Here is a 27,534-nt window from a genome sequence, read left to right as displayed (position 1 = left end):
AAGATAGAACGATACTCTTGTGCACACGGATGATGTTTCCGAACGCAGTCTCAGAAGCTGCGGTCGGGTCGACGCTAAAGGCCATTGCACGTGAAAAAATTTTAGTCGTAATCATAAAGCCGTAAGTAAATCAACCAATCACAGTTCAAACATTCTTATTATGTTAGAATGTTTGATTGTGATTGGTCAATTTTCTTACGGTCTTATGATTACGACTAAAATTTTTTAACGTGCAATGGCCTTCAAGATGCTTCGAAGCATTACATTAACCAATCAGAATAAAGAAATTTTCACTCTCAATCAAACGCTTCGAAGCTTTTCAAGCGTCTTCCCGACCGCAGCCAGAAAGAAGAGGTTCCCATCTCAGGATTACCAGGTCGCTTCTCTCTGCTGGTTATATCATTCACTCATATGGTTGTTTTTTTCTGAATAAAACCGTTATTAAATATTGTCAATGAAAGGTATTATTCTTCTAAACAATATTTAAATTACAAATATCAATTTATTTATTAAATCAGCCAATATATCGCTTTGCTTCATTTTGTCATCTTCCATAAATACTTGTGATATAGTAATACTCTGTGATTCAAGTAATCCTGCATTTTAATGTTATTAAGAATATTGTTATTAATAATCCTTCGCAAATTTTTATAAATTCTTTTATATTCTTTTTCACGCAATCGATTGAACAAAAAAACAAGTAATGAAATTACTAAAGGATTATAAATATCTTGATCAACAAGTTAAACATTAAATAATCTAAACATTTACACATTGTTTTGAAATTGTACAGGCATAATTGATTCGTATGAATAGCGAGCATGGCTCATCGAATTCTCCGAAGATATCCTAGAACGACGGTAAATCATTTCCTGGAAGTAGTGCAAAAGTTTGAGTATCTACTGGTAATGGACTTTGAAGCTACATGCGACAGACACACAGTGCTCAAGCCGCAAGAAATCATAGAATTACCGTGTGTATCACTGTCTACCAACGATTGGAAGATAAAGGATACGTTTCACGCCTATATTAAACCTAGAATCTATCCCAAGCTCACACCATTCTGCACAGAATTGACAGGAATTATGCAGGAGATGGTGGACAACCAACCTTGTTTCGCGGATGTGTTCTCGAGATTCCGCGAGTGGTTAATCGAGGGAAAATATTTTGAAAACACTGATAAAAGTTCGTTTGTAACATGTGGCAATTGGGACCTAAAAGTGATGCTACCGAATCAGTGTAATTTAGACAATATTACATTGCCAGATGAATTCAAACAATGGATAGAATTGAAACATACGTTTTGCGACTCTACTGGGTATTATCCAAGGAGTTTAAAGGACATGCTAGTGCGATTAGATCTTCCGCTACAAGGGCGTTTACATTCAGGCATTGATGACGTGAAAAATATAGTTTCCATAATACAAGCTTTAAAAGAAAAATATAATACACAATTTAAAATTACCTCATCATTAACAAGTTCTACACTAGGTTTAAGCAATCATGAGCGGAGTAGCATAACAATATAAAAAAAAGAATCAGTTTGTTAAAAATCGATTATATTAATAAAATATCGCTTTTGTATATAAAATTCATTAATTATATTAATTATAAATAAATATTCTGATTATAAAATAAATATTCTGATTGTGTATCTAAACTACGGTCGTCTTATGGCTTTAATCAACACATCCTGTTTATTATTCTCTGTATAAATCTCAAGTATAGCTTGCATATTATGTTCTATCCTTTGCGAACATTGTATCTTCAAGGGAAAGCTTCTTCTGCTCGGTAACATTCCTTCTGTAGGAACAACACTGAAATAAGTCGAATTTGACAGACTGGTTTGGAATGCCTCGGCTGCTTTAAATAAGCTAAGAATAGTCACAGTCGCCTCATTTTCTACTGGAGGATGAAGAATAATGGTGGATGGAGTTACAGTGAATTGTTCTCCCGATGATCTGGGACGCCGAGTGTCATAGTCTGCCATAGTTCTATGTGATAAAATATAATTTTAATAAGAAATTTGTGTAAGCTATAAGTAAATAATATTTTATCAAATATTATTTACTTATATGATTTTGTATAATAATAATATACTAGAAAAATGTACATATGCAAATAAATAAAAAATCTTACTGAGAAGCATAAAAACTTGCTCCATCTCCACTATCTATTTGGGTAGTATCGCTCAAAGTATAGAACAGCTGTGATTCATCAGCATCGCAATGAACAGGCAAAGTATCGTCAGTACATGCTTCCACAGTAAGCATTATTTCATACTGATGAACTCCGGTGCAAAGATCATTCAAGTTTTGCTATTTAAATATTTATTATTATTAATATATGAATAATAATGAAAAACACAGAAGCTGTATACTTACAATGGAATCTCTAATTGATAATAAACCAGAAGCTAGTTGTTCCCCAGGGAAAGTTTTACATATAGAATGCACAATATTTTTTAACACATCATTTTCATTTTCAGTTGAATTATCTGATTCTTTTATTTTATTATACAATCTAGAAAAAATAGACGATATAATTTTGTTAGCAATAAATATTAATGCTAACGAATGCCAATTCCTGTAGATATTTTCGCTCATCTTTTACCTGCGTATTCGCCAGCGGGTTGGTTCATCCCCATACATGACGTTTACTGTTGCAACATGTGATACCTCTGAACATTGTAATTTCGCAAAATCTTCTTTTTTGGGGTAGAATTCTATTAATACCCGTTGAGTCTCTTTAGGATTAAGAATCAATTCTTTGGGCTTTACATGCCAATTAGAATACATTGTTACAGAAATATCTGAAATACATAAATATATGTGTGTGTGTGTGTGTGTATATATATATATATATACATATATGTGTGTGTGTGTGTGTGTAAAGGTTAGTAAAATAGAAAAAAAAATTTAGTCAAACCTTTTGGTATAATTTTGATTTTAGCAAATAATTGTAAGTCTCCGATATTTTGTAGTATAATCTCTTTAGTCAAGACTGTTGTCTCAGAATACAAAGTACCAAGTGATAATAATCCCATCTTCCCATTTGCATCTTTAAATATATTTGAAATTTTTATCTTACTATACCCACCATATCCATACAAAGGTATCTGTTACAATAAAAATTGTTTAATAATATTCTTTTTTAAGTTTGTAAAATATCCCATAAACTCACACATCATACACACTTTTTTGTGTTGCTGAGAATCACTACCATTTCTTGTATAATGTTTGATAGTGATTTTTCCAGTTACTGGACCTATATGATATGGACTAAAACTAACAGCAAGTGTTTTAAGCTCTTGACGATGCATTGCCAATACTATGCTTGTACTGACAGTTTGTCTATCTCCAAGAAACTATAACATAGATATTTGTATTGATAGAAACTTTAATCACAATTTTTTTTTTTTTTTTAGCAATATACCTTAAAACTTTTGTTATCATCCCATATATCTATCTGAATTTTAATCTTATTATTACTCGTGTTACGAATTGTAAATTCTTTAATATCACTTTTTCCTGTTTTTACACTATTCCATATAAGAGCTGCATGTGTCGATTTGATTGGAATTGTATTTCCTGTTACAGTTACACCAGATACTGTACTGATTGGTGAATTTCTATCACAAAGTCCGGATCTATATACAAATTAAAAAAAAGGTTTTGTTATAGATTGCTTATTGAGGAATCATGATTTTATTATATATACAGAAATATAAACTGACCCACTAGAAGTTACGCTTTGTGGTGATGTTGCAGGACTTAGAGATACAGCATTACTGGGTGTATGACAACGTAAATAATTTTCCTTTTCTAATTCTAATATTTGTTCAATATTTACAATATAAAGATAAACATTGTTACCAGCAATTAATTTGATCTTTGCACATCTGCACAGAAAAATATATAATAACAGAATAAGTTAAAAATATAAATGTATAATATTGATGAACTGAAATAGTCACCTTTCATTATCTAGAGAATTTGTAACTTGTGGTTTATATACAATTAAGAATGAGCTCCTTTCTCCAACTTGTAAGAACATATTATCCGGTTCTACAGTAAAATTCTGTGCTGCGTTGGGATACTCTTCAACAGGCACGATAGTGGCGGATACATGCGTCGCCACATTCCCCGAATTAACAATATTTAGCAATTTGCCTTGCTGTCTTGAAACAATTATAGGTAGTTCTGTATCGACGAGTTGAATTTTACAGATACCCATCTGTGCATAAAGGGGCACTTCTTTCTGAAGTAGAATGGTGTTATCCTTACATTGTACATGTATAATTAGTTTGCTCTTCCAATACTGTAGTTGTTTTTGTGGAGAATCTATTTGACGAAAATTTCACATATCTTCAACAATGAAAGGCACATGTATACATTCTATTGTGTAAAGGAGATATTTACCTATCTCTGTAGATTGTTTACATTTTATATTAGCAGTAAACTTTTCGTGAGATTTTAATATTAGATTAAGTTCGTCGTGAGATTCATGTAGCTCTACTGATTTATCGAAAATATCATCAATGCTAAACATTTTTGGTCCATCCTATAATAATTAAGAACATAGTAATCAATTTTATATATATTATTCACCTCTATATATATAAATATATGTGTGTGTGTGCATGTGTGATGATGATACTTTGGTGTTCTTGATATAATATAATCTCACATGTAATATAGAAAGCTTAATAGGCACATCAATACTGTTTTTGTTATGAAATATTATAGGTAGGCTCTTTGTTGAATTCTTTGTAATATGTTGAAAATCGAGTTCCTCTTTATGAGAGTCGCATATAATCTCAAGTTCAAGTTGTTCTGGATTAACACAGATCATGTGCTTCATACACCATTTCGATTTTGTTACCATATCTATTAAGATTATATTTAAGGCTACAAATATTTGTTTGCACATTTGTATCACTTTTACTTTGATCTGCAAGCAATAATAAAATAATTATTGATAAATAGAAGAACATTTATATATATATATATATATATATATATATATATATATATATATATATATAATTATAATTAGCTATTAAAATGTACTTTTGTAGATTGTGCCCCATTAGGCTTTAATAAAATTTCATCTTGAGGTATATTGAATTCAATGCTCTGCATATCTCCTAGCACTTCGTTTAATTTTAAGGAATATGTGATCCATCTGTCTCCATGATTTAGAAGTTCAATATTAACTTCATTCGTCATGCCAATGATGCAATTGCACAATTGTTCTGTATTCTTCCCGATAACAACATTACCTAAAAAAAAAATTTACATAAAAATTGTCATAAACCATATTTTTATGACAGAAAAGTCATTTTTAATAATTAAATGAATTATACTGTTTAAATTAGGTTGCATTTCTGTATTAATATTCATAGAAAATATTCGATTATCCATCATGTTATTAGAAACACCAGATTCTTTTCTTTGTATATTCAAATCATTGTAACTTTCATCATAATTTTCTAAATCCACTTTAGACGGTACATGGGATAATAATGTAAATTTGTCATTGGATAATTTAAAATTTTGTAACAACGTAGAATTGGATGCTTGTATTCCTATTTATATATATATATATATATATATATATATATATATATATATAAATGTTAAAATATATCATGTCAAGTTTCTTTTTTTGTTACATATTCAGTAAAACATTTATGAATATTAAATTTTATACACACACACGCACGCACGCACGCACGCACACACACACCCACACATATACACATACATACATATATACATATATATTGAAATATTATATTTGCAATAAAGTCAATAATAATATTTAAAATGTGGATTTCTATCAAATAAATGTCAAAGAAAGAAATCCCAATTTACAAACCTGCATCTTGATTAAATAAAGAAGTTGCACTCTTATCACTTGCTTCCTCTTTTAACATTTTTCCTTTAGATATATTTGTGAAAGATTCAACTGCATTCGTATTTTCATTTGAAGCAAATGACAATACTCTTGAACGCTCTTGCTTTACATTAACAGTTTCATCTTTAATGGTTTCACTTTTAATTATGTCTTTAGTTTTACTATCTAGTGATAACTTGACTGAAAGATTCTCTAGAATGTTTTCATCAAATTTACTGAAGTTCCCAGTAGGCGTTGCTAGCATAGACTTTCTATCGGAAGGCAATACGTAAGTTTTTTGTATTGCATTGTTTTGCATTATTAAACTATTCTTCTTCTTTTTCTGTACCATTAATATCTGATCAACTAATCGCCGTGGCGTACCGCTATCAACGTTTTGTAAAGTATCAAGAATAGTGCTTAAACTTATAATATTATCTTTATTCATGTTCCTTGTTGCATTTGCAATGAATGTATGTTCCTCTTTTGATTCTGTAGATAATGTTGCTGTTGCTAAAATATTTTTTTTTTGTACATAACATGTTGGTAAAAAAAAATTAATATTTAAAATAGTATAATTATATACCATTTGGCAAGATAGTCGATTCAACTAATGGTTCCAAGTTATTTCTTTTGGGACTTTCCAAAGTAAAATCAAAATTTTGTCTTACTTGTTTATCATTCCCTAATATTCCTATATCAGCAGATTTACGTTCAAAATATTGGCCAATAGATAGTTTCTGTCCAGCACAAGATCTGTGATTTAAAATAAATATTATCTTATTGCATATATTTTAACAAAATTAAATGCAATAATTTTACAAGACACATACTCTACTGTTAAATCTAGTTGTCCAATAATACCAGAAAAGGAAGTGAGATCTAATTCCTGCTTATTTGTACTCATGCCTGGCATACCATATGTACGATCTTGTTGCCAAAGTGCTTCATCAATTGATAATTGTTCATCTATTTTTGATCCAGATAAAAAGTCCTCATTATTGAGTTGTTTCATAATATCGTTATTTACTTGTGCCATTATTTCGTCTGTACTAAAGCTCATGCCATTGAAAGATTTACTTAAAAGAAACTGCTTTTTTGCACTATTGTTGACATTCATCTGACACTCAGATGACCGTGCCGTTATTTCATTAGGATCAAAAGTAACCTGAAATTTATCTCTTCTAAAATGTTTTCACTTTGAAATAAGATTCTTAAATTATAAATACTTACATTAGTTTCACCGACTTCATTTGTCAAGCGATTAATGTTGCACTCCTGATCTGATTCATTTGACAAAATAAAATTTGAAACAGACAAGTTGCCTGTTATATTTTGTACATTAGCATTATTTTCTTTATTTGTATCTGAAATAATTGTGCACAATTATAATTTCATAATAAAATTCATATAAATAAATTTTCATATATATATATATATGTTTCTTTTCTATGTCTTTACCTATGGTTAAAGAACTTTTTGTGTCACTGCATTTCTGAAGAAGTCTCCTGGCATATTCAAGCTGTGCATCCATATTTGTGGAATTCTTTTGCTCATTCCCTGTTACACTCATGTTTGTGAGAACTGTCAACAATATAATATATTATTATTGCAACTCCACCAATATTATTCAAATCATTTTAAAGATAATGACAGATAGTTCAGTTTTAAGAGAGACTATAAATAGTAGGTCTTGAATTTGATTTTGATCCCATATTATAATATGTATATAATCATATATACATACTTGACATGTCACACAGAAGACCTAACGAGGAGTCTTGTTCCTTCTGCGCCAGCTCCTTTTCATGTGGTACATTTTGTTCATCTTTGCACGGTTTATTGCTAAATTTGCTTTCCAATCTGAAATGAGATATTTTTAGGATTAATTATCCTATAAAACATTACTTAAGGTTAATTGAAATTCAAGTGATTTGTCGTCTGTATATATGAAACATATGATATTAGAAAGAGAAAAACAATGACTCTCAATGTCAGTTTTAATCGAACGCTTTGTAAAATTCGGAAAGAAAAAGACGCTTGAGAAAAACATACGGGCTTTTTCTTCGAACTGTCGATGATGCTTGCGGTTGAGGTGTATTTAATATTGTGTCACTGAACACTCCATAACCCTTGATCGGTGTAAACATTGTGAAATCCTTTGTTTCTCGCGCTTTGGAGTACAATAAGGATTCGATGAAAAAAAATAATTTGGGAGACAAACGATTGAACAATTTTTCAACACGTCTGGACCTTTAGTCGAAACCCTCAGCCGAGTTTTCTCCCAAAGGTTAAACAACGACAGTTGAATCGATTTTGTGGTTCAAATTTGAAAAATCTCGGATGTCATCGACGATTGGATACGCGCTTGAAGGTCGCGACGTAGTTTACAACGCTCGTAGAGAGAAACGCTATGAAAAACAAATGAAGACGGCGGAAACAAATAGAATACGGATGTATATGGCACAGGTCCCGAAAAACATTGGAGACATGTTATTTTCTTGTGATAAATTTCTTGTGAGACGAAAATAATCAATCCATTCTGAAAATATAACATACCTCACGTGCACATTGCGCGGTTCGTTAAACGTTAATCATTTCTAGTATACGGTAAGATTGCAAATCAAGCATCGGAAAATGTATATTTGGACATCGTAAGTATTACACAAATGTTGCAGAAACTATTTTACGATAAATCAATTTATATCGTCTTGCGATCGTAATTATAGAAAGAGAAAAAAAAAGGATTATGTTCTGAATAACACTTATAATACAAATATTTCTGAATAATATTTATAAATATTTTCGTACCTTTAATAAAAAATGAATGAATAAAAATCAATTAAAGTTTACCCTTTTAATCCATTAATAATCCCGTGTGTTAATTTCAATGTTGTTAATCTGCGGAATTTGAATTTTTGGTCTTTAAAATTAAAAATTGTTTACAGTGTTTTATTAAATATTTTACTATGAAAGCGATTTGTCGTAACATTTATTCTTATTTAACTTTTCATTTTTTTTTCATTAAAATCTTATACTACTTATACAATTTTTTTTGTAATTGTGACAATTATTAAACTATCAAACTTGTCAAAATGTTATCTTGTCAATACATATAAAAATAATATTTCGACATGAATCTTTATTTACATATGATAAATAAATCTCTTTATCTACATATGATAAATAAAAACGAATATACTAGATAATTGAGTATATGGAATGATTAAATGTTCCTAGATGAGAAAATTAAAAAACTCAATATGATTGTTTATGTCTCTCTCTTTCCCTCATCCCTCTCATTCCCTCTCTCTTTCCCTATATACATAGAGAGGTTATGTATTTGTTTTCATAATATTATAAATACATATACTTTTTAATAATTTAGGCATTTTATTATTGAATATCATTATTAAAATATGTTAGTGAGAATGATTTTCTCTTCAACAGAAGAGAAAAAAATGCATGCATTATCACACGACTATGTCATTGTATTTGTAATTGTCTTTTAATGACATATGTTTAGAATTGTGTAGTTGTATTTTTCTCTTTTTTGTGAGATACATTTTTTTTTAATACATAATCCGGAAATACCGAAATTATAAGTGAAACGATCTTTTTTTTTTTTGCATTATATATTTCTTCTCCAACGTAAGTAAAAGTGATAAAATTATGTGTTATTACTTTAAAGACAGTATATATATATATATATATATATATATAAAATTTTACATCTATTATACTTGAGATATTATATATCGTTATATAATTGAAACACAATAGATTTAATTGATTCAATTTTTAAAATTTATTTTATTTATATATATCATTAATTTTTATATCAATAGTGTAGCGTAAAGTATTTTCTATGTAATATTTTCCCCTATAAATTATTATAAATTATTGTCTTCAATACACATGTACATGTTATTATACTTTTACTTTGCTATTTTATTCACACAGATATGGTAAGTGAATGATGGCATATTTTGATAAAAATTATGAAGCATCTAAAGGTGCAAGAGTAAAGCAGAATGAACGATATGAAATTTCAAGGAACAAAAATGTAACAAAGACTGGCTTAGATATATTATATACATCCCGAGTAGATCGCACTGTAACTGATGAAGATCTGGAAAAAAAAATATTATCATTGAAACATTTGTTAGAAAAAGATCCAAAAGCTGCTGATTTGAAATGGTCTCTTTTTGTGGCAGCATCCAATACTTATCGTTATGACAGCTGTTTAAAGCCATTTCCACCTATGTACATTAAGAACGAGTGCAAGGATATTGAAGCCTTGGTATATTAAAGATTCAATATCTGATATTTGTATATAACATGCATATCATTTACAATTTAATTGTTTGATATGTCATTTTCTCTGCAGAGGAGAGCCATAGAATCGGTTCCTCCTTTATCCTTGATACGCAAAGAACTTAATGAAGCTGGTGCATATGAGAATTATGGTGAAACAATAGAATTATTATATTGGGTATTGCTACGATTAAGAGATCCACACATTAAGAGCGTGCAGAAAGAATATGTAAGTTTGCATATTATTATTTTTAACAAAAATTTCAAAAAAAAAGAACATAGTGTATGATATAAGATCTAAGACAAATTCCTATTATATAGTATGATTCAATATTGAGGAAAGTGCCACTGGAAGTGCCCGTTTCAGCTCCAAATCTTATTTTTCAAGTGGCAAGTGCAAAGCAATCTGCAACAGAAGAGAAATGGAAATTAAGTGCTAATGGTCATTCAACATTTTATGCATACCATGGCAGCCGTTTGGAAAATTTCCATTCCATCATGCATTATGGTTTACAACAAAATATGTGCAAAGTATAGTAAATACTGATAATATTAAATTAGAATAATTTTTCTTATCCTATAAATATTTTTTCTTTGTTATGAAAATTATATAAAATTGACAGACATTTTTAAATAATGTTATTTTTTTTAGAGATCACAATTTGGCAAAGGAATATATCTTTCGAGCGAATTAGGAGTGAGTTTACCTTATAGTCCTGTGGGTTATGGATGGGGAGGCAGTTTTCTTGGAAGTGAGATAAGTTGTATAGCTCTCTGTGAACTTATCAATCATCCTGATATAAAGAGAGGAGATTCAAGTAAGCCTGCAGTATATATGTGAATAATTATATCAAACTTTAAAAGATAAATTGTTGCAATAGTATTACATTTTAGGAGATAGGACACAAAACACATTGAGTGATTCAATTGGTGGAAGAATACCAGACAAATATTTTGTAGTGACAAATAGTGATTTAGTAAGGATACGCTATCTGCTTGTCTATACCCAAGATCTCCATACAACTAGGTAAACTGTAGAAAATAAAATGGGTGTTCAAGTTACACAAATTACACTATGTACATATACATATCACACAATTGGCTATTAAATAAACAATTTTAAGTTTCTTTAAATTTCTTTGATAGCCAATCACGTGATATAATGTTACACTGTGTAACATGCTGGAAACACTAATATTAGTTATAGGCTTTGCTTGATTACACAATAATTATTATAAATTTTTTATTATTTTAGTACTGCTGATAATTCAGGATTACTGGTATGGTTTAAGCAACATAAATTACTGACATTTGTGCTTGGCTACGTCGTGCTGTTAGCTTCGGTTGGATTAACACAGAATAAACAAGTAGAGAAATATTATAGGTTATTTATCCAGAAAGCAGGATTTGAATAAAAAAAAAATGATAATGCAATCATTGCAATAAATTGATTTTGAAATATGGGAAAAAAAGGTTATAAGGTTATACACTATAAATATACTATTGTCATAAAATTAGGCTTCACGTGCCAAGATCTTTAAGAAAAAAATATTTTTTTATCTTTGTATCAAATGGATAAAATATTATACAGAAGAAAAAGCTTTCACGATTTTTAATTTTGACATTTACAGCTTTTTATACATCAAGATATAATGAAATGAATATCCATTGGTGCATATATGAAAAATGTTATCTTTTATATACATTCTTTTTAAATACATATAATAATTGAGAGTAAATATTTTATATAAATCATATAAAAAATTTACATATGCATATATACAAATACACACACACGCACATGCACATATATATTACAATATTTCTTAAAAAAACATTTGTTTTTATAACTTTTTAATATCGTGAGAGTATAATAGGAAAGTTCTCAGTGACTAAATAATCATCTTCAAATAAAATGATAAGATTTACCTCAAATTCTGAAAGAAAAAAATATTGAATACATAAAGTTGTTGTTTATATTTTTTAACAGAATAAAATAGATGCAAAAAAATATTCTTACCAACTTTGAAGTTGCTTGTGCTTAAAGTAGGACATGTAAATAATCTTGGGAATATCATGTAAATTGGAATAGCAAGATTTGTGCAAACATTGCCTTCGCCAATTTGTATATTTTGTATCTCTGTCGCTGTAAAATGCTCTCATAAATTATTGCCACAATTTTAACATGGACTATTACTATTACTTCTTACCATCTCTAGAGTATCCTTCTGCACATCCGCAGGTTTCTACTCTCACTAATTGTAATTCTATGGACTTTATAACAGCCTCGCAGTGTTCAATTACCACCTACAAATACAAATAATAAAAATGTATCACAAATAATAAAATAATATGCAAAAATGTTATCTATATATATACTTCTCCTGTCAGAGGTTCAGAGAGTTTGCAATACAGAGAGTTCAATCTTCCAGAAATGCAAAACTTTGGCACATTAGATCTATCTTTAGTATTTTGCAGAGATTCTGGCATTATTTCGAAGAACACAATTTTGCTGTGTTCTTTTTCTACTTTGCTGTTTGGTTTATCTTCTACTATAAATTCCAGTGACTTGCTCACATCTTTTGCAAGAAAACTTCTCTTTATATCACAGCGTATCAAGTATTGTATATTTACAAAAACACCGTGATATGTTTCATAAAGAGATTTACTTCCTCTTGGTTTTAATGGTAATTCAAACGGTATTTCTGTTTTGCCACTTGGAATCTTTCCAGATGGAGCAACATCTAATGTATATTGTACCAACTGTATGGGCTAAAAAAATAATTACAATTTGTTAGGATCTGTTATAGATTTATCCTTACAGAAAAATATATCTATAAGAAATAAGAGAGGTGTAGTTTATCTTTCACTTATTACATATAACAATGTACAATTTGCAAAAACTGACGTAAACATAAAAAATGCTTTAATTCAAAATTCATAAAACAATAACTGTGCAATGAGCAACAAGAAAATCCATAGAATTTATTAAATTTATAAAAATATATATGTACTATTAACCTTAACTGAATTATAAAATGCCTCGAATATACCGACATTCTTTGAGCTAAGCTGCAAATTCACTGAGCCTTCCATGGTGAGAAATATGCCATCGTGCTTCACATCTGAATTGTTTTTTAACAATATCAGACCAGCAACTACTTCCTACAACATGGTTTCAATTTCAGATCTATTATCGAGCAAAAAAAAAAACAATACTCACTATAACAAACGACTAACCCCCTCATAATATATTTTGCTCGCACGTTTTAATTTTATATCTATATTGATAGACATGACTTCCAATCTCTGTGACACTCTGACACTTGAGTCAGTGATGTCAAAACCCGGAACCCGAAATGGGACGTTGAATTATACAATTGTTAAATGATCGGCTCACCATCTGTCAACGCATTGCATGCTGTCAAGCAAAGTCAGCTGTCTACATATTGTACACATGCATTATCCACTGAGAATATTCGTGAATATTAACTACTTAATTCAATATCCGTGCGTCTATGTTCACAGAGGGCGTATTACTTTCATATCGGATCACATAAAATCGAGCCGTGAGCAGTGTCACGTCTTTCGGACTTCTCTCTGGTTTGACCACCGCGATTTGCTGCACGCGCAGATTTTCTAACTTACCCCTCTAACCCCGGAGGCGCCACTGAACAAACAAATTCAAATCGAGAAAAGACGTTACTGTATGAATCCGAGTTGTGTGGCCTGTGTTGCTTACTTCTCGGAGGAAACGGTAACACATATTTTTTTGGCATCACGAAAATAGCAGTTTCCTTTACGTGGACGTGATTGACGATGGCGACGAGAAATCGGACTGCAGTTACGGTGAGTAAATGATTTATATATAATGTGGGAAAATATTTAATTAAATATTTCCTTTATGATGGAGGTCATTCTTGGCGGTCATAAAAGCTAGACATCTTTAAATACCCCTCGCATTCTTTTAAACTTGTTTGCCACGTTTTGGTGAACCATTTCCGCTTCTTTAGCATACCAACAATGATCCTTTGATTTTCCTAAAATATAAAAATTGTCTTATTATGAAATATTCTCCAAATTATTTCTGGGATATTTCTTCCCTTTTCCGCGCGCCTTTGATCATCCGCGAATGAGATATATATGGAACGTTCACAAACTAAAAATATTAAATTCAAGCATTGATGATATTCTGTTTTATCGAGAAATATTTTTATAAAAATATACGATAGTTACATTTTATAGTCACATTTTATGTGACTCAAATTCTTACCGTTATTTTATAACAATTATTTCTTTTCTCACACGTATATGTTATTTTACCTATCGAAAATGATACTTTTGCCATGTGCAAAGTATCAAAATAAAAATATTGCATTGAATGAAAAAATATATTCTACATTATAAAACTCATATTTACTGATATTTCTCTACATTATAAAAATCCTCAGAATATTTCAAATTTTTATTTTATGTTGCAGATGAACCATACAAATCAAGAGAATATTAAAAATGTAAAATCTTCAATTATTATACCAGCGAATACAAAAAGGGCGGCACTAGGTGAAATAAGTAATAAAGTTAACATATTGAGGGGTGCACAGCCTATAGATAGGACTAGCTTATTGCAAAAGGATAAGAAGAAAGTGGTAATATCAAAACGACAAGCTGTGAAACCAAATGTATCTGAGAAGCCAGTGCAAGTTGTACAGCCAGTTATTTCTGTCACGGCTAAAGTAGATAATGTCTCTAATGCAGCTATTATACCAACAACTCCCGTTAGTCAAAAGCGAAGAGGGAAAAACTCATTTTCGACAGATTTATTAAAATTCGAAGATATTGACGAACAAGATAAAGGAAATCCTGTTCTAGTTTCTATTTATACCAACGATATACACGAGTATTTAAGGACATTAGAAAGAGAGACTCCTATTATAAAAGGATTTTTATCGGGTCAGGAAGTCACTCCTAAGATGAGGAGTGTGCTGGTTGATTGGTTAATCGAAGTACATCAACAATTTCGGTTAATGCAAGAGACATTATATCTCACGGTCGCAATTATCGATCGTTTTATACAGGTAAAAACTCTTTTCGTTAAAAAAAAAAAATTAAGTATGTTTTTCAGTTTTTCATGTTACATCTCGGCATACACTTTATTGTTGCAGTCTTTCAAAACCATAGACAGAAAGCAATTGCAGCTGGTAGGTGTGGCAGCTATGTTTATCGCTAGCAAATATGAAGAAATGTATTCGCCAGATATAAGTGACTTTGTATACATCACAGACCAGGCATATACTAAATTAGATATATTGGAAATGGAATTACTCATAGTGAGAACCTTAAATTATTCATTCGGCCGACCTTTACCGCTGCATTTTCTTCGAAGATATAGCAAAGCTGGGAAGGTATTGTACATTTGCTGAAACATTTAAGCTTTTCATTTATATTGAAATTATATCATTATAGATAGAGTATATTTCAGTTTTTTATATAAATCATGTCATTTATTTTAAGGCACTTCCTATACATCATACAATGGCCAAATATTTCCTTGAACAAAGTTTAGTTCACTATGAAATGTGTCATTATCCACCTAGTCTCATTGCTGCAGCAGCAATCTATCTAGCATTTTTGTAAGAAATAGCATATTTCATTACATATTTAGAAATATCAATAAATAATAAACAATTTTTTTTTTAGAATTATTGGTAATGATGAGGAAGACGAAAGCAAAGATATCTGGACAGACACTTTAGCATACTACAGCACCTATTCTAAGGACGATGTGTTACCTGTAGTGCGTGATATAGCTGCCATGATAATTAATTCAGAAACAAGCAAATATCAAGCCGTGAGAAAGAAGTACGTCCATGTGAAACATATGAAAATTAGTGTTCGGCCAGAGCTTAAGTCGCCAATTATGCTTGCCATTGCAGCAAGAAGCAATGAAACAGAATTATAATAGAATAGAATAGAATTTATATATTTGTGACATTATTATATAATATTGAGAGATTATTTTTAATAAGATATTTGTATATTGTATCAAACACATAATGAATCTAATCATGGACGTTATAGTTCATAAAACAAAAGAGAGAGAGAGAGAGAGAGAGAGAGAGAGAGAAAACATTCTTCAAAAGATCAAGCGAACTTTGTCATAAAGTAATATAAATGAATATTGTATAAATTATTGTATTTGATACACAAATTTCTTATTGAATCTATTCTCGTTCAGTCACAAAGTAGCGAAAAACAGGACGTATTTAGAGATTTATATACAAAAGTTTGTTAAGATTAGCATGAAAATTTAGTCAGGTATCACTGATGGACTTTATTTTGGACTGCCATAGTTAAACTAGGTATAGCAGAAATCATAAAAATGCATCTTTTATAATGAAATATTAAATAAAGCTTTTAGTTTTTATTCATAGCTAATTATAAAAATATTTTAATTTTGATATACGTCCTAACATACACACACATACAGATATTTTTAATGTCACCATATAGAAATATGTAAGTATTCCAAGACATATATATACTTCATTTTTTATGCTTTTATATTAATATTTTTCTCAATTATAGTCTTTCTTAATTATTATGGAAACCATTTAAGTTTTTTGCTTGCTACTTTAAAATATAAATTGCATAAAAGTTATGTGCAAAAATTGGAAATAAGAATTTTTGGAGATTATTTATCAAATTTTTATCAATATGGTGATATAAAGTTTATACTTTAATTATATATGTTATATTACTATATATATCCCCTATAATATGTATATAAAATAATTATTGTATAAGCGTATTTGTCTGAAAAAAAATAAAATTTTATATCGTTAGTTAAGTAATCCAAATTTTAACCAAATGCCAAATTAAAAATGAATGTTTAATATATACATGACAAAATTTCAAAATTAAATACCCAAATGGCCGTTATATATATTTAGGCTTTATTACAAAGTTACAAATTATAATATCATAATGATATGTTACTCTATAACTATACACATATCTTTGTAAATAAATAACTAAATTAATATAATTTATTTGCATTAATTAATTTGAAGGGTCTTAATTTCTCTCATTATACTATTTATTCTCCTATTAAGTAATATATAAAATCTTCTTTACACTTATATACACTTAATTTATAACATATTTCTCTGATTTATTGAGACTTGTTCAGAATAGCAGTGTTTAAACTTTTAAAAAATTAAAAAATTTTTTTAATTTTTAAAAAATACTTAGAACACAGGATGTTGAATCAGTTTCAGGCGGATGCGTTATGTATCGTTCTGAAAAACAAAAATTAAAAAAGAAGATATAAAAAACAGAAGAAATGTAACAAATATTCTAATACTGTATTGCCAAAGCACTTACCTATTAATTTAATAGGTGCAGTAATTTCTTGAATTTGTGCAGGTGTATAAATTGCCATTTTTTCCTATTAATAAGTTAAAAGAGCATAATTGTAGAGTACAATTTTTCAAATTTTTCGATAAGGAATATTTCTAATAATTACTTACCACCTCGGCTAAACTCGTAGGGGCTGATTTGTCCCAAATTTCTGATTTACTATTTTCTACCAATTCGAAGAAATTATTTATTTCAATATAGAGTTTTTCCGCACATTCATCGAATTCAAAGCGTGTTAACACCTGAACTAGTCGAAACCATTCGTCTATAAATGAAAATTATATCATTAACATATTCGACGTCTGTCCAACCATATGTTCTAACAATGTAATGTTATTCATTATATATTGTTTGTGTGAACGAACCTTTATTTTTATACGCAGTAGTAATAATCTGATAAAGGACGTGTATTAAGCCTAAATCTTCAAATGTACTGCCCTCTTTTAAACTTAAAAGTTTTCTCTCCTGTTTCCTACGATTTTTACTTGATCGATAACTTCTCCTAAAAAAAAAAGAAGGAAAGAACATTTATAAATGTCTTATTTTATTAGATTATAAAACGCATACAACAAAGATATATATACCTAGAAGCTGTAGACGTTCGCGATTTTTTACTTGAAACAGAATCCGCAATGCTGCTTGTTTCACTAAGAGAGTCCGTAATTTCTTTGCCGAATGCCGGTTCATCATGATAAATCGATTCGTTACACGGCCGTGTTTGTCTTGCGCTTATCTCTACTCTTACCAATGCAAGGCGCGATTTATGCCTGAGAAAATCTTCCTTTAATTTACCCAATTGCGACATTACATGTTCTGCATGTTCTGTTATTCCAGGTTTAATGTGTGTCTCTGTAAAAGTAACACATGATTCAAGTATAAGTGTGTCATAATGTATTTAAATTTTCAGTTTATTTGCTTCTATTAATCACTAACCACACAGATCTAGACGTTGAACATCGTGTGCTATCCTTACGGCACGTTTCCAAACTTTTCCCTCGCACAATAATGCAACAGCTTCTTCAGCGTCGTTTAAATAATCTTTTAATATTGTAGCTCCATCCTCATAATTTCGCTCTGCTTTTAAACGTTTTACTAGCAGTTCATACAGTTCGTGTAAATCTGTAGAACTGAAAAAATCGGTTTAATGATGTAAAACAGCACGTTATAATTGTATCAATTCTAATAACAACAGAATAAAATGTATGTATATATAAAAATAAAATTATATCTACCTTAATTTCATTTCTCTCGATACCGCGATTGCATCCTGCCAATTTTCACCTAGTGTACTAAATGCTTTTAAAGCTCGATCGAGATCGCCACTTCTATGAAACATTATTCCGGCTTCTTGATATTTTGTTTTACTTAATAAAAATTCTCCATAAGCTCGAGTAATCTTTTTATACTCCATACTACCTTTCTTAAATAATTTCATTGCCTTTGAATATAACTTTTGATTATGTACTAAATTAAAACATTCCTCAAATTTAGTCGAGTCTCTGGCTATATGTTCGAGCGCTAATTCATAACGTTTAAGGTGCATATCAATGGAATACTTCATGTAATCTTCATTTAGTTTTTTCAAGTTATTTAAGAATGGAATATATTCCTTGGGATCTTTCGATGACTTAGAAGCTACAAACATTGTGAGTTCGAAATCATACATGCCTAATGCAGTATCATATAAAATATCAATATTTACAAAATGTAACAAATATTTCAATGCATTTTCGGCAGATGTGGAAGAAGGAGATTGCGTTGATTTTTGGAAATCCTCCAGTATCTTGACTTGTTTCACTTTACTGAGTGCTTTTTCTAAACCTTGTTTTTCATGATTTTTTACTAAGCTCACTAATATCGGTTGTATTAGATTAGCCGCGTTATGTCGTCTCTCCATAATATCTCTCAGTAATTTACAAATCTCGTTTACCTTATTAACTTTGATTTCGTTACTTCCCGATGTCGCTACCGATCGTACAGAACGGTTTGGATAACAATTCGCGTACATCGTGCTAGTGATATCTTCATTTTGTAACTCTGACAGAAACAGGCTTAACCAATCTGGTTTCGCGATTTCTTCTACAAATTTCTCCGCGTTATCCATAAATAGTTTCGGATCATGATCGTATATTAGATTTAAATTTATGCGTTGTTTCTTCATTATATCAAACGCTATCCGATAATTACAATTATCAAGATGAGATTTTAATATATGCAACGACAGTGCCCTTGGTTCTATACATTCTAAATTTCCTCTAGGCATCTGCAAAATTGTCTTCGAATCTTGAGATATTGCCGCTATTATATAAGAATCTTTTTCCATTCGTCTAATATAGATATCTGTAATAAAATATTAAGAAGTTAGAAAAAGGAATATATATATATATATATATATATATATATATATATATATATATATATATTCATGAAATAAAATGAATTACAAAGATATAAAGATTTACCTGTAAATGATATCTCGTTATTGCCATTTTCCCAAGGCTTGATAGTTAAATCGTGTTTATTTAGTTGCTTCATACCGTTCTCGGTTAATGGAACACAAATCAATGTATGTTGCTGTGTTGTGAGAAGCAAAAAATCGGAATGTACATAAAAACTCGTAATGTTCTTAGCAATTTCCTTTCCATCAATTGAGAAACAATTTGTGCAAGACAGAGCAATAATAACGTCTTTTACATCAATTTTTATAACTTCCACTTGATAGCATAGTTCTCTTAAGAGTATATCTGTCGGATCGAGTTCTTCTGCATCTTTGGTATATTTAAATATAGCCCGATTTACTATTATGTAAGCCGTATTTGCATCAAAAGAAGGAATTATATATTCTATCGAATTATCTACGGCATAAAATTTCCTATAGAAAAAAGTTAAGTTCGTGTATCTTTTCATTAGATGCATACGATTTTATGTGCATATTTTATAATATAATTCATAATAAAACTACATACTGTATCGGCAAAATACTGTTTTTTTTAGAATGCATTTTATCTACAGACAAAACACACAGGAGATTATGTTTATCCATAGTTATAGAAAACAACATAACATCTTCTGCAAGCCATAAGAAATGATGCATGGTATAAACACTTTTATCAATTCCTGTTATGTCTAAAGTTGAACAATCAATATTGTATGAGTGTAAAACTTCATATTCTGGTGAAGAATCCTACAAAACATAATAAATTATATATTGCAATAAATAAATTTTATTTATATTATATTGCTATTTCGGTTCAGTGATTACCGTTATCTGTTTGAAAAATGTCAATCTGTTATCGCACGATATGGTGCAGAACATATTACTGTTTATCAAAGATGTTTTATCATTGATACTTGGAGCAAAGGCAATAGCATTTACTGGTTTCTGAATCTGTAAAGATTGATGGGCCATTGGCGGTGGGACGATTCCGTTTCTAAAGCCAGTGACTAGCGTTTTGTTTCCATCAATAACGCCAATCACGGTATTGTCGTCTATATTTTTGCCTCGACTATGATTCACGCACCAATTAAAAGAACAAAACATAATTTCTTTTGATGTTAGAAGAACCAATTCTTTTTGATCATATCTTCCTGTAGTGCTCCATGTTGCGTATATCAGTGGGTTGTCTGTAGAAAAAACAATGGTCTGTTTAAGATACCAGTGACAATTATTTTCCGTCCATAATTGCAGTATCGTATTGAACATTCCCGATTGTTCGCAAATGACAGCTAAGACGTCTGAATTTGGTGACCAAAGCAAATCTTTTACCTGCAAAATATCTATTTAGAAAAATTTGCAATTACACTATCCGAAGAGAAATTGCATCTTTCAATGTTTAATGTACCGTTATTTCTTTCGATGTAAATGGAAGTGGAAAATCTGTATATTTTAGACCGTTTTTTTCAAAGAGTGCAACCACATATTTATTGGCCATTCTTTGGGTTGTGGCAATTAAATTTCCCAATGGCCGCCAAGCCAAACATTCTTCCAATCCATTAGTTGGTTCACTAGTATAGCATAAAGTACCCTCTCGATCGAATATTTTAAACTGTCGAATTTTCGTTAGAATATGCAGAAAACTAACAGCGAATAGAGCACCGTCCCCACGCCAAGTGATTCGAGGACGACCGTCGTCGAGTTCGTTTGCATTCAGTTCCTCTGGTTTAGCTTTAGCTGCTGCTTTCCCTGCTGAACCATGAAACTGAGTCTCTTTTTTGCCCCAACCAACTGTAACAAATTGTTTCTCTCCGAAGTCTTCCGAGTATAAATCTACCTATAATATTATATATGTATATAGATGTGTCATAATTTTATAATTACAAAATTATATCATTTATATATATAAGTTATACATATATGTATAACTTATAGATATATAAAATAATATTTATTTTTGCAGAGATATGTAATATATTACCTCTGATATTACTTGAAAATCAGTCACCATAGTGATCACAGTTCCTGTACATGTTACAGCCGTAATAATCTCATTATCTGGACTAAGTTTTATACACTCTAGGCCACTACTAAATGTAATTACTATCTCTTGTATAAAATCGACTCGGTCTGCTATATCCAATCTGGCAATAGCACCACATTCATACGCGCAATACAACTCCTGCATTGTAACGCAATACTCAAATCCAATAACCTTGGAGTTTTCATATCCGTCAAAATTTATATTGGTAATATCACTATTATCCTCCATTGATATTGCATAGATCCGATTGTCAAATAGAATGTACATACTGAGATAATTTGGATCGATCGCACAATGTACACATTGCAAAGGTCCATTATCGTTTTTCACAACAATATCTTTCATAAATTCGACATTTCGGCGTCGTAGCTGATAAACTGTTAAGTTCTTCATGACTTTCGACGGTGTCCCTCGTGCACTTATTTATATGTTATAATCTTGAATCTAAAAAAAAGGTATATTTTAACGATAAAGTTCAACATTTTAAAATTATAGAAAAATATGAAAAAACATTATGTGAGAGATACAAAATACATCTCAACATACAATATATTTTATATATATATATAATAATCTTTTAAATATATATTATTTTATACACACGTGTGTATGAAACTAACCTTACTTTCCATTTACCATAAAATTACAGGTATGCGAAGAATCCATAGATCTTATAACTATAACATATAACATCTATGGAAGAATCCGATCTCCGGAGTCCGGAGCAAAGATAAGGCGAATCTGCAATTCGTGAACGAGCACGCCTATATTTTGCGTTTAATCCGCTACGCGGCGCGTCTCACAGTTGTCGTATCTCATTTTCAATAACGGGCAACGGGCAATGTGCAATCTAATATCTCGTGACTTCACGGTCCTCGGTGGTGTCGGCGACGACGATCTCCAGACGATTGACGAATAAAAAAACATAGCAGGCGATAAAAGCGGTGATTGTGACGATTCTATGCGTCTCGAGATCGCATTTGATTCGCGCGCGAGTGGCAAGTGGTAAGTCCGAGTGATCGACTGAACTGACTGATTGACAGACGGACGGACAGGCGATCAGCAGCGCCATTAGCAGCGCGATAAGATGAAGCGGCTGTGAAGGGGCCCACTGCGATCAGCAAACTGACCAACCACCGTAGCCGCGCGATACACGTTCACGCCGCGGGTGGAAATTAAATTAGCGCTCTCCTCCGATCGAGTTGTACGTTCACGCCGCGGGTAACGCATCCCGTGGTTCCCACCGGCCGGTTTTCCCTCCGAGAGATCGGCTGCGAGGCCGACGACAGCCGACGACGACGACGACGGCGGCGGCGGTGGCGGTGACGGCTGGCTCGTGTGAACGCTAGTATAAACGCGGTGGTATTACTGTTGGAAAATCGACGTCGACGAGGAGGACGTCCCGAGGTTCCCCGGGAAGAACGACGAGAAGCGGCTGCTGGACGACTCGCGCGAGAGAAAAACGCGACTACGGATTTACAGAGAGACCCGTACGTATCGCAGACGTGTCGATCCGTACGGTGCTAATGGTGCATCTTACATCGCCCCGATAACAACGACCCGGAGAGAGCCCATCTTCCCCTCTGCCCCAACCCTCCCCTCTCCCTAATGGTTTCGACTCCCTTTGTTTATGCGGATATCGCGGATTTATGTGCGCGTTCTGCTTTCGAGGGAGAAAAAAATATTGCCAGTCAAAGATCCTAATATTTTATTCTTCTGTTCGTCTCGAATTTATCATCCGCGAAAGGATCTCCCCCCAGGCTTTTTCGAGACTTCCGTCCACCAACGAATCCATCTGCTGGGGTCTCGACATTAGGACCCGCACGCATATACACGCATATCTACTCACACGTGAAACTGCGCGCTCGCGCGCATCTACCATACACACACATGTGCGCGCGCGCGACGCATGTTCTATACGTGTGAATGTGGTACGTGCTTCTCTCGGTGCGGCAAGCTGTCATCAACGCTGTCAATTCACAGCCGATCGCCGTTCGTCCGTTCGTCCCGACGAACGAGTGTTTGGAAAAAGAGATTATTGATCTTCGTCTCTCTCCGATATATGCCAAGATATCTGAATATCCGGTTTGTAGATCGCAGTACGAAACGACCGCACGGCGCGGCCGTACAACATTGTGTTTTGGGTAGAAAAAAGGGTGGGAGAGACAGAGAGAGAAAATTCTCGATGTGGTATGCGAGAGATGCTAACGATGTTGTTCGAGACGATATTTTTACATCAACATGTCTATTCTCGTTTGTAGTTTAGCATGAAGTGATTCTGTAACAAGAAAAGAAAGATTGCATCTGTTAATATGGTTATCCTTTTTTTGGAATGAATGACACAAATATTTCATTAAAGTTTTAAAAGATCCGCATAATATAAAATTATTGTTACTATTGCCCATGGATCGAAATTTGTATTGCAAATTATGTCAGAGGAAGAAACATGAAATTACTACATGAATTATTAAAACATTGATGATAGAAAAAGTTTAGAAAAAAAGAGTGCATTGTTTCATTGTCTTGATAAAAATTTTCTCAACTCAAACGAGATGATGGAGAATTTTCATAAAACTTCAAGAATGAAAAAGATTGCAAAGCGCAAGTTCTACAGTTGATTTCAGACAAACTTTTCTTCAGGAAATTTTAATTTAATATTTTTTCTTTTACCAAAATATTTTGTGTATTTTGCATCCTGTGTAAAAGTTAACTTTTAATAAATTTGTATATTTTTTCCTTTTATAGATCTTTGCATAAACAATGGCAGCGTTACCACGGAGGATTATTAAAGAAACTCAAAGATTAATGCAAGAACCAGTTCCTGGTATCAGTGCTGTACCAGATGATACAAATGCTAGGTATTTTCATGTAATAGTAACGGGACCTGAGGATTCGCCGTTCGAAGGCGGACTGTTTAAACTTGAATTGTTCCTACCTGAGGATTATCCAATGTCCGCACCTAAAGTTAGATTCATTACAAAAATATATCATCCAAATATAGACAGGTGAGAAAAAGGAAACAAAGAGAAAAAATTATAATATATTTACTTTAATTATTATGTACAAATTTGTCTTTATCAAATAATTTCTGACTATAATTTTATTTGCTATGAACTATAAGAACAAACAAGGTGTCTTTGATAAATATAAATTTGACTCTTTAATGATGAGGCTACACAAGTTAAAATTGCTTATGTATATTTATGTATAAAATGCATCAGTTAAGATAAAAGCGACAAAGATAAATAGTTCGTTTTCACAAGACATCCTGTTTAAGAAATGTAATTATTTAATTAATCACTTTACCTGCAGATTGGGCAGGATTTGTCTGGATATTCTTAAGGACAAGTGGAGTCCGGCACTTCAAATCAGAACAGTTTTGCTGTCCATACAAGCGCTTTTAAGCGCGCCGAATCCCGATGATCCTTTGGCAAATGATGTAGCTGAACTTTGGAAGGTCAATGAAAGCGAAGCGATACGTAATGCCAAAGAATGGACTCGAAGATACGCTATGGACAACTGATCTCAGCCTTGTCAGATCGCCCACGACAAAGCAAAGCGACGTTATTCCTACCTTTCCCAGACTTTTGATCACCATACCCGCACCAACTGCGTATCCGGCACCTGTGTCCACAATTTTGCTATAAAAATAATAAAAGTTTTGTAAGAGTAAAACAGAATGAATATTTTCTATATTATGGGGGAAACGCGAAGCACTGTTGAATTTATTCAATCGCTCATTGAAGAATATCTTCGTAAATATCTTCTTACATTGAAGTGTTGCGAATCTCTCTTTCTACAAGAAAAGAGGGAACAAAAGTTTCCCGTTGTGAGAATACGTGATGAGATATGTTACATATAAATTTAAAATTGTATTAAGCAAAAATATGCTATATACATTGCTAAATCTTACATTGCTATTTTTTGTGCAATTTGCAATTTATCCTTTTTTTTTTCTTCCTAATGTACATTATTTAAAAGTGGAATTGAAAAGTTTATGTTATTCAACATATGAATTCTCTTTTTAAAACAAATTTGTATATATTAACTGGTTATATATGTATATTTTTCTCTCTCTGTCTAGTACATTTTAGATTTAAGTATTACTGCATATTTAAAATATGGAGAGAGAGAATGGCACAAGATTAATGAATATAAAATTATATGTGTAATGTAGTTATTATTTATCACATGTCTTATAGATAATATATTAAAGAAACTACAAACGTTTTTTCAATCTATATAAACTTGAACATTTAATTATTTTATTTGAAGATGTATAGTAGAATACTATAAAACATTCAAGTTTTCAAAATATAAAAATATAATAAAAAATATATTCCAAATATCTTTGATTTTTGCTCAGAGAAGTTTGGCTATAAGTGAATATAAATCATTTATTATTATGTTAGTACTAATTGCCAATTATAATTATTTATGTGTAAATATAAGTAAGAAGAGTAGAAAGTCTTGTGTATCTTACAATAAATAAATTCTACTTATCGAGATGCGAATACACATAATATAAAATTTCTGCATAGGAAAAATAAAATTAATTATTTTATGAGGAATGCTTGCATGAATCACAGTGTAAAATATATAAAAAAAAGATATGCATAAGTACTTTCTATTTAATGAGTAAAATTAGCAAATTTTAATGAGAATATGTGCGAAAAATATCTAAATTGATTAGGTTACATATAATTAAATAAATAGCGATAAAAAATAGAAAAATACAATATCTGTAACAAAATGTATGGCAAAAATAGTACATATATTGATAGAAATCTATATTTAATATATCCTCACATAATATGAATGCATTGGCTCAATAAAATATGATATAAATAATATCAGTTTATCTGATATACGCGTTATGCTGCGAAAAATTGAAGAAAAATATATAACCAGTTAATATATAAATATCTTATGAAAAAGGAAAGCTATAAGCTATATCTGAGAATATCGCCTTTTTTTAGTAAGTATTAGAACAGGGAGATTCTATAATTTAAGGACACGGGGATAGATTAAAACAATTGTAGATAATCTGCAATAATAAAGAGATTATTATTAAGAGTTTGGGATATATATAGTAGTTATTGTATGCATTATTACATGTGTACCAATTATGCAGAATTTTTCAAAAGCTGATATGGCATAATTAACGCATAAAATAATAATCAAGATTCGAGAAAGAAAAATTTTAATGTAATGTATCAATGTTCATTTTCTAATGTACATTTCATTATTATATTCAGCATTAATTAACTACATCTCTATCTCGCGAACACATCAGTACTCTTTACTTGTTTACTTACATCATTGTTTTATGGAAATATTTTAATATACATCGTCATTGATTAGAAATAAAATTTTATTTTCAATAAGCCTCTATATTGCTGAGCTAGTAATTAAA

At 31.0% G+C, this 27,534-nt stretch overlaps 7 protein-coding genes across 19 annotated transcripts; 4 read left to right on the top strand and 3 right to left on the bottom strand.

The window, feature by feature from the left end:
* The first annotated feature begins 123 nt into the window (after positions 1-123).
* LOC126849098 (ERI1 exoribonuclease 3) lies at positions 124-1,550 on the top strand. 3 transcript variants are annotated; one of them, XM_050590651.1, is made up of 2 exons: positions 124-376; positions 794-1,550. In XM_050590651.1, exon 2 carries the CDS (start codon positions 822-824, stop codon positions 1,527-1,529), a length of 708 nt encoding a protein of 235 aa, XP_050446608.1. In that variant the 5' UTR covers positions 124-376; positions 794-821; the 3' UTR covers positions 1,530-1,550. The 3 variants fall into 3 exon arrangements, with proteins under 3 accessions (XP_050446608.1, XP_050446607.1, XP_050446609.1); XM_050590650.1 differs by having other exon boundaries at positions 125-461; XM_050590652.1 differs by lacking the exon at positions 124-376 and adding an exon at positions 476-700.
* Positions 1,551-1,653: 103 nt separating this feature from the next.
* On the bottom strand, positions 1,654-8,273 carry LOC126849059 (uncharacterized). Of its 2 annotated transcripts, XM_050590539.1 has the most exons (20): positions 7,957-8,273; positions 7,649-7,764; positions 7,363-7,485; positions 7,135-7,268; positions 6,735-7,069; positions 6,488-6,657; positions 5,884-6,414; positions 5,369-5,590; positions 5,073-5,284; positions 4,690-4,953; positions 4,422-4,563; positions 3,977-4,343; positions 3,737-3,901; positions 3,436-3,649; positions 3,197-3,367; positions 2,929-3,118; positions 2,614-2,812; positions 2,385-2,523; positions 2,140-2,318; positions 1,654-1,994 (listed from the first exon to the last, which is right to left on the bottom strand). In XM_050590539.1, exons 1-20 carry the CDS (start codon positions 8,049-8,051, stop codon positions 1,661-1,663), a joined length of 4,302 nt encoding a protein of 1,433 aa, XP_050446496.1. In that variant the 5' UTR covers positions 8,052-8,273; the 3' UTR covers positions 1,654-1,660. The 2 variants fall into 2 exon arrangements, with proteins under 2 accessions (XP_050446496.1, XP_050446497.1); XM_050590540.1 differs by lacking the exon at positions 5,369-5,590 and having other exon boundaries at positions 7,957-8,268.
* An 84-nt stretch (positions 8,274-8,357) lies between these two features.
* On the top strand, positions 8,358-11,742 carry LOC126849087 (protein mono-ADP-ribosyltransferase PARP16). Of its 6 annotated transcripts, none has more exons than XM_050590625.1 (7): positions 8,358-8,511; positions 9,865-10,204; positions 10,292-10,447; positions 10,540-10,749; positions 10,871-11,036; positions 11,113-11,245; positions 11,474-11,742. In XM_050590625.1, the coding sequence occupies exons 2-7, from the start codon at positions 9,878-9,880 to the stop codon at positions 11,631-11,633; spliced, it is 1,152 nt and encodes a 383-aa protein (XP_050446582.1). In that variant the 5' UTR covers positions 8,358-8,511; positions 9,865-9,877; the 3' UTR covers positions 11,634-11,742. The 6 variants fall into 6 exon arrangements, with proteins under 6 accessions (XP_050446582.1, XP_050446580.1, XP_050446585.1 ...); XM_050590623.1 differs by having other exon boundaries at positions 8,368-8,555; XM_050590628.1 differs by lacking the exon at positions 8,358-8,511 and adding an exon at positions 9,220-9,235.
* A 152-nt stretch (positions 11,743-11,894) lies between these two features.
* On the bottom strand, positions 11,895-13,671 carry LOC126849090 (vacuolar protein sorting-associated protein 26C). Of its 3 annotated transcripts, none has more exons than XM_050590632.1 (6): positions 13,459-13,671; positions 13,240-13,383; positions 12,598-12,990; positions 12,429-12,525; positions 12,239-12,364; positions 11,895-12,155 (listed from the first exon to the last, which is right to left on the bottom strand). In XM_050590632.1, the coding sequence occupies exons 1-6, from the start codon at positions 13,513-13,515 to the stop codon at positions 12,073-12,075; spliced, it is 900 nt and encodes a 299-aa protein (XP_050446589.1). In that variant the 5' UTR covers positions 13,516-13,671; the 3' UTR covers positions 11,895-12,072. The 3 variants fall into 3 exon arrangements, with proteins under 3 accessions (XP_050446589.1, XP_050446591.1, XP_050446588.1); XM_050590634.1 differs by having other exon boundaries at positions 13,442-13,643; XM_050590631.1 differs by having other exon boundaries at positions 11,895-12,364.
* A 188-nt stretch (positions 13,672-13,859) lies between these two features.
* Positions 13,860-16,737, top strand: LOC126849086 (G2/mitotic-specific cyclin-B). The gene is made up of 5 exons (XM_050590622.1): positions 13,860-14,067; positions 14,700-15,296; positions 15,384-15,623; positions 15,733-15,851; positions 15,919-16,737. Exons 1-5 carry the CDS (start codon positions 14,038-14,040, stop codon positions 16,178-16,180), a joined length of 1,248 nt encoding a protein of 415 aa, XP_050446579.1. The 5' UTR covers positions 13,860-14,037; the 3' UTR covers positions 16,181-16,737.
* A 534-nt stretch (positions 16,738-17,271) lies between these two features.
* Positions 17,272-22,858, bottom strand: LOC126849060 (putative elongator complex protein 1). Its single transcript, XM_050590541.1, has 13 exons — positions 22,739-22,858; positions 22,056-22,562; positions 21,483-21,911; positions 20,903-21,406; positions 20,607-20,824; positions 20,103-20,512; positions 18,873-19,980; positions 18,574-18,767; positions 18,225-18,489; positions 18,006-18,142; positions 17,751-17,905; positions 17,605-17,668; positions 17,272-17,519 (listed from the first exon to the last, which is right to left on the bottom strand). The coding sequence occupies exons 2-13, from the start codon at positions 22,509-22,511 to the stop codon at positions 17,458-17,460; spliced, it is 4,002 nt and encodes a 1,333-aa protein (XP_050446498.1). The 5' UTR covers positions 22,512-22,562; positions 22,739-22,858; the 3' UTR covers positions 17,272-17,457.
* A 127-nt stretch (positions 22,859-22,985) lies between these two features.
* Positions 22,986-27,194, top strand: LOC126849103 (ubiquitin-conjugating enzyme E2 N). Of its 3 annotated transcripts, none has more exons than XM_050590662.1 (3): positions 22,986-23,123; positions 24,864-25,123; positions 25,431-27,194. In XM_050590662.1, exons 2-3 carry the CDS (start codon positions 24,879-24,881, stop codon positions 25,639-25,641), a joined length of 456 nt encoding a protein of 151 aa, XP_050446619.1. In that variant the 5' UTR covers positions 22,986-23,123; positions 24,864-24,878; the 3' UTR covers positions 25,642-27,194. The 3 variants fall into 3 exon arrangements, with proteins under 3 accessions (XP_050446619.1, XP_050446617.1, XP_050446618.1); XM_050590660.1 differs by having other exon boundaries at positions 23,013-23,608; XM_050590661.1 differs by lacking the exon at positions 22,986-23,123 and adding an exon at positions 23,621-24,203.
* The last annotated feature ends 340 nt before the right edge of the window (positions 27,195-27,534 follow it).

Source organism: Cataglyphis hispanica, chromosome 4, assembly GCF_021464435.1.
Source record: "Cataglyphis hispanica isolate Lineage 1 chromosome 4, ULB_Chis1_1.0, whole genome shotgun sequence".
Lineage (NCBI taxonomy): Eukaryota > Metazoa > Arthropoda > Insecta > Hymenoptera > Formicidae > Cataglyphis > Cataglyphis hispanica.
Note: the sequence above shows the minus strand (reverse complement) of the source record. Positions and strands in the feature narration are given on the sequence as shown.

Coding starts and splice junctions, on each gene's coding strand:
- LOC126849098 (XM_050590651.1), top strand. CDS start 822: ATGGCTCATCGAATTCTCCGAAGATATCCTAGAACGACGGTAAATCAT.
- LOC126849059 (XM_050590539.1), bottom strand. CDS start 8,051: ATGTTTACACCGATCAAGGGTTATGGAGTGTTCAGTGACACAATATTA. Junction 7,269..7,362: donor AAAAAGTTCTTTAACCATAG/GTAAAGACATAG, acceptor CAATTATTTCAG/ATACAAATAAAGAAAATAAT. Junction 2,524..2,613: donor ACCCGCTGGCGAATACGCAG/GTAAAAGATGAG, acceptor TATTTTTTCTAG/ATTGTATAATAAAATAAAAG.
- LOC126849087 (XM_050590625.1), top strand. CDS start 9,878: ATGATGGCATATTTTGATAAAAATTATGAAGCATCTAAAGGTGCAAGA. Junction 10,205..10,291: donor GCAAGGATATTGAAGCCTTG/GTATATTAAAGA, acceptor TTTTCTCTGCAG/AGGAGAGCCATAGAATCGGT. Junction 11,246..11,473: donor CAAGATCTCCATACAACTAG/GTAAACTGTAGA, acceptor TTATTATTTTAG/TACTGCTGATAATTCAGGAT.
- LOC126849090 (XM_050590631.1), bottom strand. CDS start 13,515: ATGTCTATCAATATAGATATAAAATTAAAACGTGCGAGCAAAATATAT. Junction 13,384..13,458: donor GCAAAATATATTATGAGGGG/GTTAGTCGTTTG, acceptor ACCATGTTGTAG/GAAGTAGTTGCTGGTCTGAT. Junction 12,991..13,239: donor CATTTTATAATTCAGTTAAG/GTTAATAGTACA, acceptor TTATTTTTTTAG/CCCATACAGTTGGTACAATA.
- LOC126849086 (XM_050590622.1), top strand. CDS start 14,038: ATGGCGACGAGAAATCGGACTGCAGTTACG. Junction 14,068..14,699: donor GAAATCGGACTGCAGTTACG/GTGAGTAAATGA, acceptor TTTATGTTGCAG/ATGAACCATACAAATCAAGA. Junction 15,624..15,732: donor GATATAGCAAAGCTGGGAAG/GTATTGTACATT, acceptor ATTTATTTTAAG/GCACTTCCTATACATCATAC.
- LOC126849060 (XM_050590541.1), bottom strand. CDS start 22,511: ATGAAGAACTTAACAGTTTATCAGCTACGACGCCGAAATGTCGAATTT. Junction 20,513..20,606: donor AACAGTATTTTGCCGATACA/GTATGTAGTTTT, acceptor TTTTTTCTATAG/GAAATTTTATGCCGTAGATA. Junction 19,981..20,102: donor TAACGAGATATCATTTACAG/GTAAATCTTTAT, acceptor ATTTTATTACAG/ATATCTATATTAGACGAATG.
- LOC126849103 (XM_050590662.1), top strand. CDS start 24,879: ATGGCAGCGTTACCACGGAGGATTATTAAAGAAACTCAAAGATTAATG. Junction 25,124..25,430: donor TATCATCCAAATATAGACAG/GTGAGAAAAAGG, acceptor CTTTACCTGCAG/ATTGGGCAGGATTTGTCTGG.